Raw genomic sequence first — 15,871 nt, 5'->3', positions numbered from 1 at the left:
CTCCTTGGCGGGAGAACTCGCCGTGGTGTTGGTCAGGGAATGACCCGAAAGTCTGTGCTTCTCCATAAGCCCTGGAGCAGACACCCCTGACACCATACCCCAGTGGATGGAAAAACTTCTCTAGCCTGTAGTCTCCTCGAATGTCAGACGAGGGGATTTGTCGTGAGTAAAGGCTTCTCATATTCAAAATTCAGATTCAGAGGAGGGGGGGACTCTGGTGAATCGGGGACCTGAAGTCAAACGTGTCTCCCATCCAACATGCGTGCTGGCTGGGTGGCCATGGGCCTCTGTGCGCCTGGACTGGCCTGGGTCCATCTGAGTCCATGGAGAGCGGCCCAGGCTCTTCCATAGGCACTTGGAGAAGAGCAGCCATGAGCCCTGAGTGGGTCCCACAGGGCGGAGCATCTCGGAGAGAGCCTGAGTCTGCGGGGCTGTGGGCCCTCAGCGGGGATGGTGGCATTGGTGTGTGCAGGGGGAGAGCTGACACTGGCCTCAGGCTGGTTCTCACTCACCCTGAGGCTGAGAGGAGCCTGGAGGGAGCTTCGTGCCTCCTGCTCTCCTGAGGCCTGCCTCACTGTCAGCAATGAGGACCTGCCGTCATTTTAGCAAGTAGAGCAGAGCCCAAACACGCCAACCAAGAACAGTGACCGTTCCTTCGCAGGGGCCTAGCGACCAGGGAAAGGAAGGTGGTTTAAGCAGAGAGAACTCATACCCAGAGAAACAGCTGCTAAGGAAGGGACCACAAAGAATGACTCACAGGAGCTCAGGGAGTGAACCTTCAGAGGGGAACTGGGGAGGATAGAGCTGAAGATAGGAACAAATCCTGTAAAAGTACCTAGGAGTGAACTGCACAAGAAGGCTCAAAACCTGCGTGATGACAACGGCAGTATCTCTGAAGGATGTATTCAATAAGCCAGCAGGAGGCTTCCTGTCGCCATGGATGGGAGAGTGAGTTCTCCAAGAAGAGGGTGCTTGTGTGTGTGTGTGTCTGTGAGTGGGTCTGCCTGCAAGGTTCTCTTGGAATTGAATAAAATGGCCTAAGAGTTTATAATGCCCCGATATAGCCAAGGCTTTATTTATTCATCTGCTGCCTGGCATGTGGGATCCTAGTCCCCGACCAGGGAATGAACCTACGTTCCCTCACATCAGGAGCAGAGTCCTGACCCCTGGACCACCAGGGAAGTTCCAAGATATTTTTAGGAAGATGAAGCAGGAGGGACTTTTCCCATGGTTGGTGGAACCAGGGCTGCATCATGAAACTGTCTGTGACCTGCAGGGGCCGGCACAGGCAGGGCAGGAAGCACGCGGCCTCACCAGCATGCCAGCCAGGGTCTGCCAGAGGGCTGCCTCCACGCAGGTGAGAGGGGCTCCCAGGGGGGTGTTGACCCCCACACTGTGCAGTGGATCCCAGTGTCAGAGTGTGGACAGGAGAAAGACAGGATGAACCCCTGATATGTGGCATTACATGTGAGAATTGTAGAGTGGGCATTGAAGTTCAGTGGGAAAGGACTGTTTAGTAAATAGTGTTTATCCAGTTGTGTGACTGGAGGAAACAGCCTTGGGACCCTCAGATTGTACTATATGAAAATGCAGATCAGTTTGTTTGAACACTTGGATATTAGAAAAGAACACTGCACTCACTCACTAAAACTGAAGAAGTAATATGTCCAGTCTAGGAGCATGTGGGACTTTCTCAACGGGCCTAGAAAACTCACACATTTAACTACATAAAAATTAAAACTTATATGACAAAATATATACAAGCAAATATTTTTAAAAAGTTGTTAGAGAAAATTGTTTTCTAGGTAAAAGAAAAGGGGTTAATAGTTTTAATACAAAAGCTCTCACAAATTAAGTTGTCATGAATAGAATACCAATAGGAAAAACAGCTGGAAAATAGGTAGTTAATCTCCAGAAGAGCAGGTTATGGGAGGCAGGCGGGAGCTGTAAAAAGGTAATGTGTCCTGTCTGCCTATTAGACTGGCAAGGAGGCTGCAAAGGAGGAGAACGCAGTAGCTACTTTTTACAGAAACGAGGGGGCGGGTACTCTTGGGTACCAATGGAGAAATATGGATTGTTTCAGCCTCTTAGGAAAATTGTTAAAAAACACCAGATCTCTCCCAGCTTTAAGGCATCAGCTGAAAGAATGTGGACAGTTTGCTCATTTTGTGAGAATGTCATACCAACCAGTGAATTAATGTACAAGAAATGACCTTGGAAACTCTACAGGTTCCCCCAAAGTGTTTTACATGCTTTACAAATGGGCAGTATTATTATTGAGATGAAGAGTCTTGCTCCCCACGGTCCTGATGTCTCCTGAGCTATTTTGAGACTGTCTCATGAAACTCAGAAAAGATTGCAATAGAAATGATTTGTCCAAAAAAAGTTTTGTAACTCAAGAGGTTGAGTTAAGAGGTTCCTAAGTGGTCTTGCTTTTTTAGGCATCATTGTGCTGTCACAAGCTGGCACATCCCCTGGGAAAATTCCTTCCTTCTGTGTATGCAGTGTGACATTGCAGTGAATGATCGCATGGTCCCAGCATAGTCCAGTGTGGACTGGGAAAGTCAGCAATCTTCATTCTAAAGAAGCCAGAAGCCCTGTAATCTGAGGTGAGAACAGCCAGCATCCTCTGACATTTAGTATGAAATTCCAAATCCATTAGCATGTCTCACCGAAGGAGCAGCTGTTTTGGTTTAGGGTAGAAAGGACACATTCTGGACATTACACAACAGATTTGGGTCGAGTTCCTGCTGCAGAGTTTGCCACTTTTGCTTCAGTGCTGAGTCCTCATCCATATGGTTTTCAAAATATGTTGGTTCTGTAAGGGTTTACTTAATAACCCACTTTCCTGCATGCCCATCCAGATGCCCGAAAGCAGTGGTCCTCTACCTGGGTGGTGTCCTCCTGGAGGACCTGGGCTGATGGGATCTGTGGTGATGGCCCTCTGTGGAAGGAACAGTCTGGCCCCAGACACCAGGGGAGCTGAAGCTTTGAAGCCATTGTCTCTCTCATTTTGGGCTCTTCCCTTCTCTGCCTGTTGTGTAATTGTTACGCACCAGGGTTCTTGGCCTCCTTGATCAATAGAAATTGATCCGAGGCCAGACAGGAAATTCAGCAAAGACTTTATTGGGCCCCACTAGGGGAGCGGCAAGCTGGCTCTTTATATGGTGTATTCGTGCATTGGAGAAGGAAATGGCAACCCACTCCAGTGTTCTTGCCTGGAGAATCCCAGGGACGGGGGAGCCTGGTAGGCTGCCATCTACGGGGTCACATAGAGTTGGACACGACTGAAGCGACTTAGCAGCAGCAGCAGCAGCAGCAGGGGAGCAGCAAGCTGGCTCTTTATATGGTGTGTTCAGGGGTCTGGCTAAAGGGGTGGCTTAGGTGGTTTGCCCACCTTTGCTCCCACCCCCTGCTTTTGCTCCTGGCTCTTTGAAAGTGGCAGTTGCGGGTTTTTTCTTTTTGTCTTTTTATATCTTGTCCATAATTTGCCCCAACTTCATGTATGCGGTTATTTTTAGTCCCTTATAGTTTCTTTTATTTTGTAGCTCAAGGAGACATTTGTCCAGGTGCAGGTATGGCAGCAGAGGGTCCCAGACTCCAGGCCTGTCTCATAAAGAGTCTATAATAAATTTGGGGTAATTTCAGAATCTTGAGGGGTCTTTTTAAAGTGCTGTGAACTGTCTCTGTCTTTCTTTCTCCACGCCCCAGTGCCCACTATCCCACACTGCCTCATTTGTCCACAATCTGAATAATGAATCCAGGGAAGGTTTTCTTATCCTTAAGGCACCAGGCCTTGGCACAATTATTCCATAAGATTCTTGGATCTCTTGCTGTGAACCTCCCATTGAGGGCTTGCTTCATCCTGTTTTCTCATTCATTCTGTTGCTTAAAAAAGCTTTAAAAAGTGTTGAATAGTTCTCTCCTTTGAGAGCCAAAGTAGTACTTTCCTAGGGCCATGGTTGGGAGACGTTGGTCTAGTTGGATTGCGTGTTTGGTTAGTTCTCTGGTCTTCTCTTTTTCTTGAAAATGTGTTCTGTGGAACTTTCTAGATACTTTACATTTGATTCTACCTCGACCTTGAACCGTTCGGAGGAAAAGAACACGCATTCAACTGTATGCATGCATGATGACATTTCTGGCCAACTCTATTTCTGTTGGCTTAGTAAATAAAGCACGACCTTAATTGGAGCTTGCCTTTCTTGCACAGGGGATGTTTCAGCAGTAGGAGATGTGGTAAACTGAGAGACCTGAGGCAGTCTGATGTTTGGAAAGAGCGTTCACTTTACAGGGGCTGTTCCGTGTCAGTGCCTCATACAGGATGCTGCAAGCCACCCGCTGTACTTTCTCTGTGACTCTGCACGGAGCACTGCCCGTACCGAGCCCCGCGCCCCACTCCTTAACTGCTCTGAGAAGTTGCATCTTTCTAAGTTAACACAACAAAATCCCAGCTCTTGCTTTAGTTACAAACAACAAATTAAATGTTAAATGTAACTTTTCTGTTCATTTGTAGTGTATCTGGTTTTATTAGTTAAAAAAAAAAGAAAATCCCTTCAAAAGTAACAGTAGGGAGAACATCACACCAAAATCACACAAAACTCCAACCATGGGCCTGACCCAAGGCCTGAGCCTGGCCTTGCTTTCTGCTGTGCCTCTTACTGGGGGGAGTCCTTTCTTCTGTGACGAAGGATGTACACCTGGGCACCCTCTATGGAGACCCTGGCCCAGTGCCAGGTGTCACAATTAGCTAGATCCTTCCAGAACCAGCTACTTAGTACCATGTGCAAGTATTTTTGAGGGAGGGATTTTGCAAAAACAGGGTGGGCGCCTTTGTGCAGAAGACACACACTGGGGAGCTGCCCTATTTGAAAGAGGTCTGTTGGTCCACAGCCCACAGCCTCGCTGCCAGCAGTGTGAAGTGTGCCCTGCCCAGGGCAGGAGTGCCTGTCAGAGCCGCCACGTCACCCGGAGCCGTGAGAGTGACCCTCTGCCCAGCTCTGCTCACAGCCTGCCCGCCGCCCTCAGCCCCAGGGGGAGTCACAGGGGGTCCTGCCCACCGGCCGTGTTGAGCACCAAGCCGCCCCTCCGTTTGCCCAGGCTCATTGAGGCACACTGCCCAGTTTTAGCCAAGATGACAACTTTGTGACTTTTGACTTTGGACACGGCCCCCCTGGTTGTTTGCAAATAGGCAGGTGTTTTGGCAGATAGACTGAAATGTTACTGGGTGGGGTGGTCAGACACCACATGCGTCTGAAACCGTCTGCCTGTCCACCCCCTTTCAAGCATAACAATATTTTATTGTGTTGGCCAAAAAGTTCCTTTGATATTTTAACTAAAAATAAAAGACACATTTTTCATTTTCACCAAGACCTTTATTGAAAGTCTTCACCATTTTGCTCCACTACTTTTTCTGCTGTTTTTCAGACAATGTCATAATTCTGTCTTCCCAAAACTTGTTATCTTTCTGAGCAAAGAACTGTTCCAAGTGCCTTTTACAGTCTTCCAGGGAATTGAAATTGTTTCCATTAAGAGAATTTTATAAAGACCAAAATAAATGAACATCAGAAAGTGCAACGTCTGGTGAATACTGCAGATGAATCAGAACTTCCCAGCCAAGCTGTAACAATTTTTGCCTGGTCATCAAAGAAACATGCAGTCTTGTATCCTGATGGAAGATTATGTGTTTTCTGTTAACTGTTTCTGGACACTTTTATTCGAGTGCTGCCTTCAGTTGGTCTGATTGGGAACAGTATTTCTTGGGATTAATCATTTGGTTTTCCGGAAGGAGCTTGTAATAGAGGACTTGCCTTCCAATCCGTCCATATGCACAACATCACCTTCTTTGGATGAAAATCGGCCTTAGATGTGGTTGGTGGTGGTTCATTTCGCTAGCCCCATGGTCTCTTCCATTTCACATTACTGTGAAGTATCCACTTTGCATTGCCTGTCACAGTTTGTTTTAAAAACGAACATTTTTAGGACCGTTAAGTAGAGAATCGCATGTGGAAATATGGTCAAGATTTTTTTTGATTAACTTGTGTGGAACTCAGACATCAAAGAGATGAACATAACTATGCTGTTGTAAATGATTTTCAACACTTGATTTGGATATTTTGAGTATGTCAGCTTCTCTCGCACATGGTTTAACATTGATTGTCCTCAGGGTTCTCATTGATTTGACCTCTGTCAGCTTCAACTGGTCTACCTGACCGTGGCGCATCATCCAGCTTTCGAGAAAGCTCCAGCACAAAACTTCACCAGCCATTTGTGACGTGTTCGATCAGTCACAGCACCTTCTCCATACACTGCACGAATCTTTCTTCTTTTAGCATTTCAGTTGCGTTTTTACCTTTCTTAAAATAATAAAGTGTAATATGCCAGAAAAGTTGCTTTTTTCTTCCATCTTCATTATTAAAATGGCTACATGAAAAATCAGTTTTGATAAATTTTTTTTTTAATTGCATGCTAATATGACAGCTGTCATAATTCAATCTTAACCTTTTGGACAACCCAGTATTTTCAGATCATATTGGTTTCTGTGTTGTATAATTTAAAAGATAAGAAAAAAATGAGCTTTTGGCATAGAATTTTGCCAAATTGTCTTCCTTAAGCCACCCAATTGGGCTTCTCAGGTAGCTCAGTGGGTAAAGAGTCCATCTGCAATGCAGGAGATGCAGGAGACACAGGTTCGATCCCAGGATTGGGAAGATTGCCTCGAAGAGGGCATGGCAACCCAATCCAGTATTCTTGCCTGGAGAATCCCGGGCGGGCTATGGTCCATTGGGTCGCAAAAAGTCGGACACGGCTGAAGCGACTTAGCACACACGCAAGCAGGCCACACAATTGGGTGTATTTTCAAAACCAGACCTCCCCCAGGCCTCTGGGGCCCTGGAGTTGGGCAGATGTGGTCGTCACTGTGCCTCTTTCTGGGTGTGACTTTGGACAAGCCAGTCTGTCCATCCATGAGTGAATATTAGGACTCACTACCTTCTGAGTGAGGACTGTGTGTGTTAATAAGTGCCCTGCATGCTGCTTGCTCCTGGTGAGGGCTGCACTTGGTGGGGGCTCACCTCCCCTCCTGCTGTTCTGTTGTTAGCATGATGTTAACATGATATGTTGGTGCTGACGGAAACCTGGTCTCAGCCTCCAGCTGGTGTTGGCTGAAAGCCTTGTCCCAAGCCATTGTGGAGGTGGCCCACTTCTGGAAAACATTTCCCCATCTTTCAAGAGACTGAACTCTCACTTAGCCAGGCAGGAAACATGCTCGAGTGGTAAACAGGTTTGGACAGGGAACAAGAAGGACCAGGGGTGTTTGGAATGGTGACCTTTGACCTTAGGGGCTATGCCATATTCAAGTGTGTGCCACTGGAGGTTGAGGCGCGAAAAATACAGTGACCGTGAGCACACATTTGGTGATTGTTTGTCCAGGTATGAGCACTTGGCAGTGGCAGTACAGCCTCTGAACCCCTGCCTGTGGCAGTGGGTAGGCTCCAGGGTCTTGGGCACGTGTTCATCCCTGGGCTTCCAGCCCCCTCCCTCTGCCCTGCCCGCCTGCCCAGCCCCTCGCTAGCTTCCCCTGATGGACATTCCCTCCCTCCTCACTCCTGTCTGAGCTGATACTTATCACTGTTCTTTCTAGCCAGCTCTCTCCCCCATAATCACCCTCATGGCGCCCATGGGTGGGGGTCCTGTCACCTTCATGGGAGAACCCCGAGGGCCTGTCTCTATCTACCTTGGTCTTCAGAGCATCTCCCACCAGCACACCACCATGCCTGCCAGCACTTGGACTCCGAATTGCTCCCAGCTGGACTGTGTTCCATTCCATAGCACGCCCACGCCAAGGTGAGGTCGCTGGTCACACCAAGGCTGGAGACCTGGACACCCCGTGACTGACTCCTCTAGTCATTTGTGGTGTCCAGTCATCACTTGTACAATGAAACTCCCTTGCAGGATCTCTCTTTCCTGTTTCTGTGTCCCAAGTCTTAGGATCTCTTTTGCTATCCCTTGCCTTAGCTTTGGTTTGGTCACTGCCCTTCTATCCTCTCCCTAAATTCCACTCTTTAATATAAGTAGTCCTCTTGAGGTGGGGTATGGGTTACCCTAAGATTTTTTTCATCCTTCAGGAGATAAATTCAGATGCCCCCTCTTCCAGGAGGCACTCTCAGATGGCCTAATCAAAACAAGTGTTCTTCCTCTCAGCCTTGAAATGTACTTAAAAATACAAATGAGAGAATTGTACTTTCTTCTTTAATCCCTTGTTTTCAAGTGGATCTGCTCAAATCTTAAAAACCCTCCCATCTCTTATTTTTCTTCCTCATTCTTTCCTGCCCATCCAAACCCAAGACACACTTCTTCACTGGTTGGTCTTGTTCAGGGAGAGACAAGTTTAGGGGAGGGAGACATCAAGGGAGGTGAGGGAGATGTGCTTTATCTACCCCTGTACCCCCATCGCCAGCCCCTGAGCAGCACGTGGGCATGGTGAGGTGGAAAGGACGTGGGGACTTCCCATGTGTGGTTGTGAAAAGTATATGCAATTGAATTGAAGCCAGTATTTCTTGAACATAAGAAAGTATACGGTAAGATATGGCCACATAAAGTCAGACAATGTATCATTAAGTCAAATATGTATCCAAGTTATAAGCATTACAGACTTCTCATTCATTTCCTAAATTACTGAGAAGTGGAAGAGGCAGGCATCTCCAACAGTAAGATGTCCTGGGAAGTGGGCTCCATGCATGCGGCATGGGTATTTCATGGAGACGTTTAGAACAGTGGGCAGCCTGCCTCCTGGCTCCAACTGGAATGGTCGTGTCGTGTTACAAGGGAGGAGTCACCTGCTATGCAGAATCAGAAATCATCTTCCCCTCCCTCCTCCTTCCAGCCAGGAGGACGCGTATGTTCATAAAGCCATAGGCTGGGATGGAGAGCAGGACAGTGACAGCCCGGTCTGTCCCTGTAGACGGAGGGGCAGTGGGTCACCAGGGATGTTAACTGGTTTCTCAAATTTGGAATCTATTGTCAACTTAAAAAAACAAAAAATATTCTTTTGCTGTTAGGGAAAATGGTACTCTAATAACCTAAATGCAAATCCATTTGAAAACAACACAGTAAAGATCAAAGTAAAGTTCCCTCAATTCCTACAAGTGCCTTTTAAAAAAAACTTTATCAGTTTGGTTTTATTCCTTCTCTACATTGTTACCAAGTCCAAGCTCATACTACTTGCCACAGAACAGGCCATCAAATTGAGGAATGAATTGCTGTTATTTATAAAGCGGGCAGACCAAGAAGGTGCCGGACTCCTGCCCCAAAGAACCTGAGTTAGATTTGAGGCTTCTTTTATACTAAACAAGGAAGTAAAGTCAAACATTTCCTGGTCCTGGTCAACCTCTGGAGGGGAAATGTTTGTTTCTTTCTCCCTGCAGTCATTCACAGGTGGGCCTAGTCAGGATGTTTCCTGTGAGAGCTAAACAAAGGTATTTTAGCTTAATGCTCACTATCTGGGAAGCAGGGTTTCCAGAGGTGGGCCATTATCATTTAAGCTTACAGGCAACATCTGTTTAGTGGTTAACTTGAAGCAAAAGCAATAGAATACAAAAGTTAAAGCAACAGATCCACTATGGAGTCAGATTTGTTGAAAAACCTTAGCCATTGCAGAGACAGGACCACAACTGGAGAGGGGCCATGAATGAGGCTGAACTGGTGGGAGTTCTGATACATTTCAAAGCATAAATCATTAACAGAACATTTCTGAGCAGGAGTCCTTGAATCCAAAGAGCTACATGAAAGTAACAAAGCATCTTCAGGCAAAAACATGCTTTTCAACTGCTTAAAATAATTCCTGTAAATCCTGTAACTCAGTTATCTCCTCTTATTGGAATTATTTTCTTAGTAATCTTAAAAACACAACTAGCACAAATAAATAGATTATCAGCCTAAACAACAGATCAAAAACGATGACGTGAGCTTAGAATTTTGTTTACTGCTTGTCTTTAAATAAAATTTGTCACTGGTCCCTTTAATATTTCCTTATTTCTTCACCCCTGCATTGTACTGTTTTGCACAAAAAAGGCTCAGATAAGAACTGCAAAGCTCAGCAGGACTAATAATAAACAGGGTTAACTGATTGTCCCAGAAGAGGAAAGCTAATCATAGAACAGATCTTGGAAATTATTTAACACTTTCACTTTACAGCTGAGCAAACAAGAGGCCAAGAGGTGAGGGCTTTGGTGCAGAAAAACCAGCGGCAGTGTGTCCCTCGAAGAAAAGACTCAGGCCCCGTTTCAGCTCGGTCCCCTCCCCCACTCCCCGCCCCATCTCAGAAGAATCACAGTTTCCCACCAGTGGCCCTTGAACCCTTGGGGGCAGACCCCTCAGGACACCTGAGAGAGGCACTCAGCTGATCGGAAGGACGCTTGTCATTCCCGTGGAGGGTCCCACCCCGCGTTTGTAATGGGATGATGTGGACTACATGTTTTCAGGTTTGCCCACGTTTTGATGTGTTATGCATACCCTCTGTTGGGCTCCTTCCTCTGTGGTTGGATTTTAAGCAGTCTTGCTCTGCATTCTTTTCCTGTGAGATCGTCCTTTTCTCATTTGGGCTCCCCTGGTAGCTCCGAGTTTTTCTCAGGTATACGTATTCTGAAGCTGAGTGTGGTTTTCTTGTTGGCTGCACCCTTCGAGGACTGCGCCCCTGGGCAGGGAGCCGTCTCTAGCTCCTGCCTCTGTGCAGAAGGTCAGGATTGTCTGCATTAGCTTTCTCCTGCTGTGTGATGAGTTACTATAAACCCAGCAACTGGAGACAATTCTGCTGTGTGCTGTAGAGTTTCCGGGAGCAGGATGCAGGCGCGTGCTGGCCAGGTGCTCTGCCCTGGGCCTCGCCCGGCTGCGGTCTGGGTGTTGGCCTGACATGTCTCGTCTAAGGCCTGGTCCTCTTCAGGCTCACTAGATCCTTGATGGAGTTTCGCTCAGGTGCTGGTCGGCCTGGCCCCTGCTCTTGCTGGCTGAATGCCAGTGGCCCCCTGGCTCTGGCCACGTGGCCCCTCCGTTGCTCACTGCAGTTTTCCGTCTGACTCGCCATCTCTGCTTGAGGTCCAGTGTACAGGGGTCCTATGGTTCCGTCAGGCCCACTCGATGGCCTCCCTGATAATGAGCTCGTAGCCCACTGATGGGGCACCTTCACTGCACGTGTAGGAGTGACTCCTGCGGCACCCCAGCTGACTCGGGGGACCGGCAGGGCACGCCCACTAGGGCTGCGGGTCTGGGGGCATCTCAGAATCCTGCCAGCCAATGAGGCAGCCCCTGCGCTCAGAAGGAGTATCATCGGGTACAGTGCACGGGGCCACTTGTGCAGTAAGGTGCTGTAGGCAGATGCATAGTGTCTAAACCTTGTGTCTCGGGTGGATGCCCTGGCCCCTGGCAGAGTGCAGGTGCCTGCCTGGTGGAGGTTAAAATTCAGGAGTTCGCAGGGCACCCATGGGTGGTATACACCCCTGAGACTTTTCCTGTACAGAAGGGTGGTTGCGTGTCTTGTCCACCGTAGATAGCATCCACCATGACCTGAAGAAACAGAAGCCGGTCCTAAAGCATTTAGCTGCTGCTTCTGACATCAGTGCTCTTAGGAGGCCGTGTTGCTGTATCACTGGGGTTCATTTCTCTCTTCCCTGCAGTGCTTCTCCTGTGCACAGAGGGGCCTGTGGGGCGTTGGCCTGTGCAGGAGGCTCCTGGGGCCATGCCCTGAGTCCCCTGGCCCCTGCTGCCCCCTCTTCCTGCTCTCCCGGCTGGGGGCACCCGTCCAGCGGGAGTCAGGGAATGGACATTGTCAGGTGCTGGTCTGCTCATGCTGCCGCGATGGTGCACAGACGGGGCGGCTCACACACCAGAAATTTATTCTTGTCCTATCTGGAGCTGGATGTCCCAGATAAGGCGCTGACAGGACCTCTCCCTGGCTCACCCATGGTGGTCTCTCCGTGTGCTCACATGGTCCCCCGCACACGGATGCCTAGTGTCTCCCCCTCTTAGAAGTGCTCCGTTCATGTTGGACTGGGGTCCCGCCCTGTGACCTCGTTTAGACTCAGTCACCTCTTTTAACGACTGTATGTCCAAATACAGTTGCTGGGGCTACTTACATATAATATGTATGTTATATGTATGGTATCTGTTATATATGTGTAGACATACACATGTAATATGTAACACGGTATATACATTATACAGTGTATGTTACTTTATGATGTATACGACATATCTATAATGAAAATGAGTAAGAGTGACACAGGCAGGGATGTTACCGGATCAGCGTCGGGTGCAGGCTTGGTGCTGGAGCTCCCGCTGGGGCAGTCGGCGGGGCCGTGGGGCTTGCGTGAGGAGTCTTGGTCTGCAGAGGAGAACAAGCTCTGTGCCATATTCGGCCCCAGGTGCCTCCGGAGCCTGGGTTTCCCGGGTCCCCGTGAGCTGCAGGGCCTCTCTCCTTCAGGCCCAGAGTGGCCTGATGCCGCTCGCTTTGTTCTCGTGCCTGCAGGCGTGGGGGCCGCTCCTGCCAGGACGGGCACTGAGGTCTCGCCGTTGCTGTTTCCAGGGCGGGGGTGGTGAGGGCTCCTCCAGACTCAGAGCCTCCACAGTAACTTTGAGAAGTTGCTGTTTTAAAGACATGCTCTGCTGGAGTGGGCAAGCTAATGTTCTAAGATTTCAAGGCAGATGGACAGTGACTTCGTGTTTGACGAGTTCTGTAAATGGAGCATGGTGAAGATAAATTGAGCCAGATGGGGTTCCCTGCCCTGGCCACCCATCCCCAGGGCAGGGACCCAGTCTCCCGGCAGCTGCTGTCACTCTGGGCCGCACAGCTCTCTGAGAGTGTACTGTTGCCTCAGGGACTGCACAGGGACATAACTTCTGGATACTTTCTCCAGGAAAGGACACAGGCCCTTGAGATGCCTCTGTGGCTTCTGTGGGAAGCCGACAAAGGGTCCTGAGGAGGAAGAAAGACTGAGAAGCTAATGTTAGAATGTTTCTAATGGTAGAAAGTCAAAGTCTGACCTTCAGAAGAGAAAATAGGAACACAGTTAGGTGATGTTTCGTCTCAGTCCACTGGAAGGTGGTCAGACTGTGACGGCGAGCGAGCAGTGCCCTCGGGCGGGCCGGGGGACTGTCCAGCTGGGGGACGCTCATCTGAACAGTGTCCTGGCCTTGGAGGGGATGCTGGGCCGGGAGCCCCATTGGCGGCTGCAGGCCACAACCCCCAGGGGGCGCTGTCTAGTGCTTTGGTTTTGCATTTGGCTTTTACTTTTTTTGATTTCAACAGTCACGGTTCCAAAAGTAAAAGGCATTAAGAACAAGTAATAAACATGTACAAGAAATTACAAGAAATGAGTTTCATAAATTGCAAAATAATATCTTACAATTTAGATAAGCTGGTCAAGTATTATTTGAATACACACCATGTTTGATAAAATTGCATTACCTCTCTTCCTCTTTTAATATTTGTATGTACACCTTGCATTTAGTTTTGAGGACAAAGTTGTATCTAATTTGTCTTTGTTGGCTCTGTAGCAACCAAACTACTGTGCTCATGAATTAGAGGAATGCAAGAAAACAGAGGCTTTACAACAGCTTCTTCAGTTTTCAGCACCTGGACATTTGCCATGGGTGCCCTCAGAATAAAATATAAGTCTGACACTCAGGACTGGTCGCCAGAACTCGGGAGTCAGGTGAGACCCAGACTCACTGCTGAATTGGTCTCTGAGAACTCAGCTGAGGAAAGTCACTTTATGAGACAGGGGCCACTGAGAGGGTGAGGGTGCAAGTGGAATGTGTTTTAGGGCTCTTTATTTTCCTGACAATATAGCCCAGAGGATTTTTTGATGCAGTTTCCATCATGTAGAATGATATCTTGAGATAGAGTCTTGGTTCTTTGTTTATTTATAAATGTGGACAAGACTGTCTCCAACAAACTCTTAAAATGTCCTTTGTAGGATTAATGAGCTCAATTTTCCAGAGTAAAAAATCTAAGCAGAAATATACACATAATGTTTTCATCCTGGTATCTATTAACCAATGGTAACTAACAGATGCTGAAAGCTGAGTGTGGTGGCAGTGTTCTGAGTGATTATCCACTTCATCTTGAGTGACATGGGGAAGATCCGTTTCTGTGGGCTCCATCCTGCAGATGGTGCAGAGATTCTACTATCTGTATCTGTGACTTTGTCTTGTGTCGGGACCTCATAAAAGTGAGATTGTGTAATAGTTGTCCTTTCGTGACTGACTGATTTCACTTGGCATAATGATCTCCGAGTTCATCCATTTTGTAATGAGTCAGAATTTCCTTCCTTTTCATGGCTGAATAATATTCCACTGTATTCCCTTGTGGCTCAGCTGGTAAATCTGCCTGCAATGTGGGAGACCTGGGTTCAATCCCTGGGTTGGGAAGATTCCCTGGAGAAGGAGAGGCTACTCACTCCAGTATTCTAGCCTGGAGAATTCCATGGGCTGTATAGTCTATGGGGGTCACAAAGAGTCAGACAGGACTGAGTGACTTTCACTTCACTTCATGTGGATTTATGACATTTTGCTCATCTCTTCATCTATTTTTGGGCATTTGGGTTGTTTCTACCTTTACGCTACAGGAAGTAATGCTGCTATGAACATGGGTAGGCAAATATCTATACAAGTCCCTGATTTTAGTTCTTTAGAGATACATACCTAGGAGTGGAAAATTTAGTCATTTTATTTTTTTTAATTAATTAATTTTGACCAGGTAATGGCAGTGGGATCCCAGTGACTGAACATGCAGCCTCTGCAGGGAAGTGCTGAGTCCTAACCACTGGACCACCAGGGAAGTCCCCAGTTTAACCATTTTAAAGTGAATAATTCAGTGGCATTTTGTGTGTTTAAAGTTGTGCAACCATGACCACTACCTAGTTCCAGAACGTTTTAATCACCCCAAATGGAAACCTGTACCCAGATAACTTCTCATCTCCCTAACCCCTAGAGGGTGGCAACCACGAATCCATATTCTATTGCCATGGATGCCTGTTCTAAATATTTCATGTAATTGGAATTACACTGGTTGTGGTCTTCAGAAATCTTCTTTTTAAGTGCTTCTCTTTTCAAAATAATTAATTTTTGGTCGCCCTGGGTCTTTGTTGCTGTGTGCAGACTTTCTGTAGTTGCGTCCGCAGGAGGGGAAGGTGTTCTTCATTGTGGTACATGAGCTTTTTGTTGTAGAGCACAGAAAATGGCCATGATCTTCTTGGTCATGGCACACTGGCCTAGGTTGCTCTGTGGCATGTGGAATCTTCTTGAACCAGGGATTGAACCCGTGTCCCCTGCATTGGCCGGCAGATTTTTACCTGCTGTGCCAGCAGGGGGGTTCTCAGCATTTCTTATTATGGAAATTTTCCACATGCCAGAGCGTGGCACAGAGCCTTCACCGAGCTGCGTGTGCCTGCCACCCAGATGTGGCCTCAGTTGGCCTCCGCCAGCCTTGTTAACGGCCGTCTCTTTGCCAGGGAGGAGGAGCAGTACGTGAACCGGTTCTGGAAGGAGATCCGCGTGGGAGACTTCGTGCGCCTTCGCTGCAATGAGACCATCCCCGCGGACATCCTGCTGCTGTCCTCCAGCGACCCCGACGGGCTGTGCCACATCGAGACAGCCAACCTGGATGGGGAGACCAACCTGAAGCGGCGCCAGGTGGTCCGAGGCTTCTCTGAGCTCGTAAGTGACCTGGTGCGTTCTGGCCCCAGGGACTGCATCCCACCGTGTCTCCCGCGTGGGCCTCCATGCCTCTGGGCGCGTTCATTTCCTGTGAGAGCAGGTCCGCGCCTGGGTGGGGCCGAGGGTCTGAGCGGACCTGGCGCGTTCCGGCCCGAGGACCGCG

At 48.2% G+C, this 15,871-nt stretch overlaps 1 protein-coding gene across 5 annotated transcripts in view; it reads left to right on the top strand.

Moving 5' to 3' along the window:
• ATP10A (ATPase phospholipid transporting 10A (putative)) overlaps positions 1-15,871 on the top strand; it is a 184,923-nt gene that overhangs the window by 60,397 nt on the left and 108,655 nt on the right. For 4 of the 5 annotated variants that reach the window (XM_061394204.1, XM_061394199.1, XM_061394200.1 and 1 more), the window contains one exon: positions 15,504-15,720. In XM_061394204.1, the coding sequence (XP_061250188.1) occupies positions 15,504-15,720 (217 nt within the window). The remainder of the gene's footprint in view (positions 1-15,503; positions 15,721-15,871) is intronic. The other variant, XM_061394203.1, reaches the window with a different exon arrangement.

This window comes from Bos javanicus, chromosome 21 (assembly GCF_032452875.1).
Source record: "Bos javanicus breed banteng chromosome 21, ARS-OSU_banteng_1.0, whole genome shotgun sequence".
NCBI lineage: Eukaryota > Metazoa > Chordata > Mammalia > Artiodactyla > Bovidae > Bos > Bos javanicus.
This window is presented reverse-complemented; position numbering and strand designations above follow the sequence as displayed.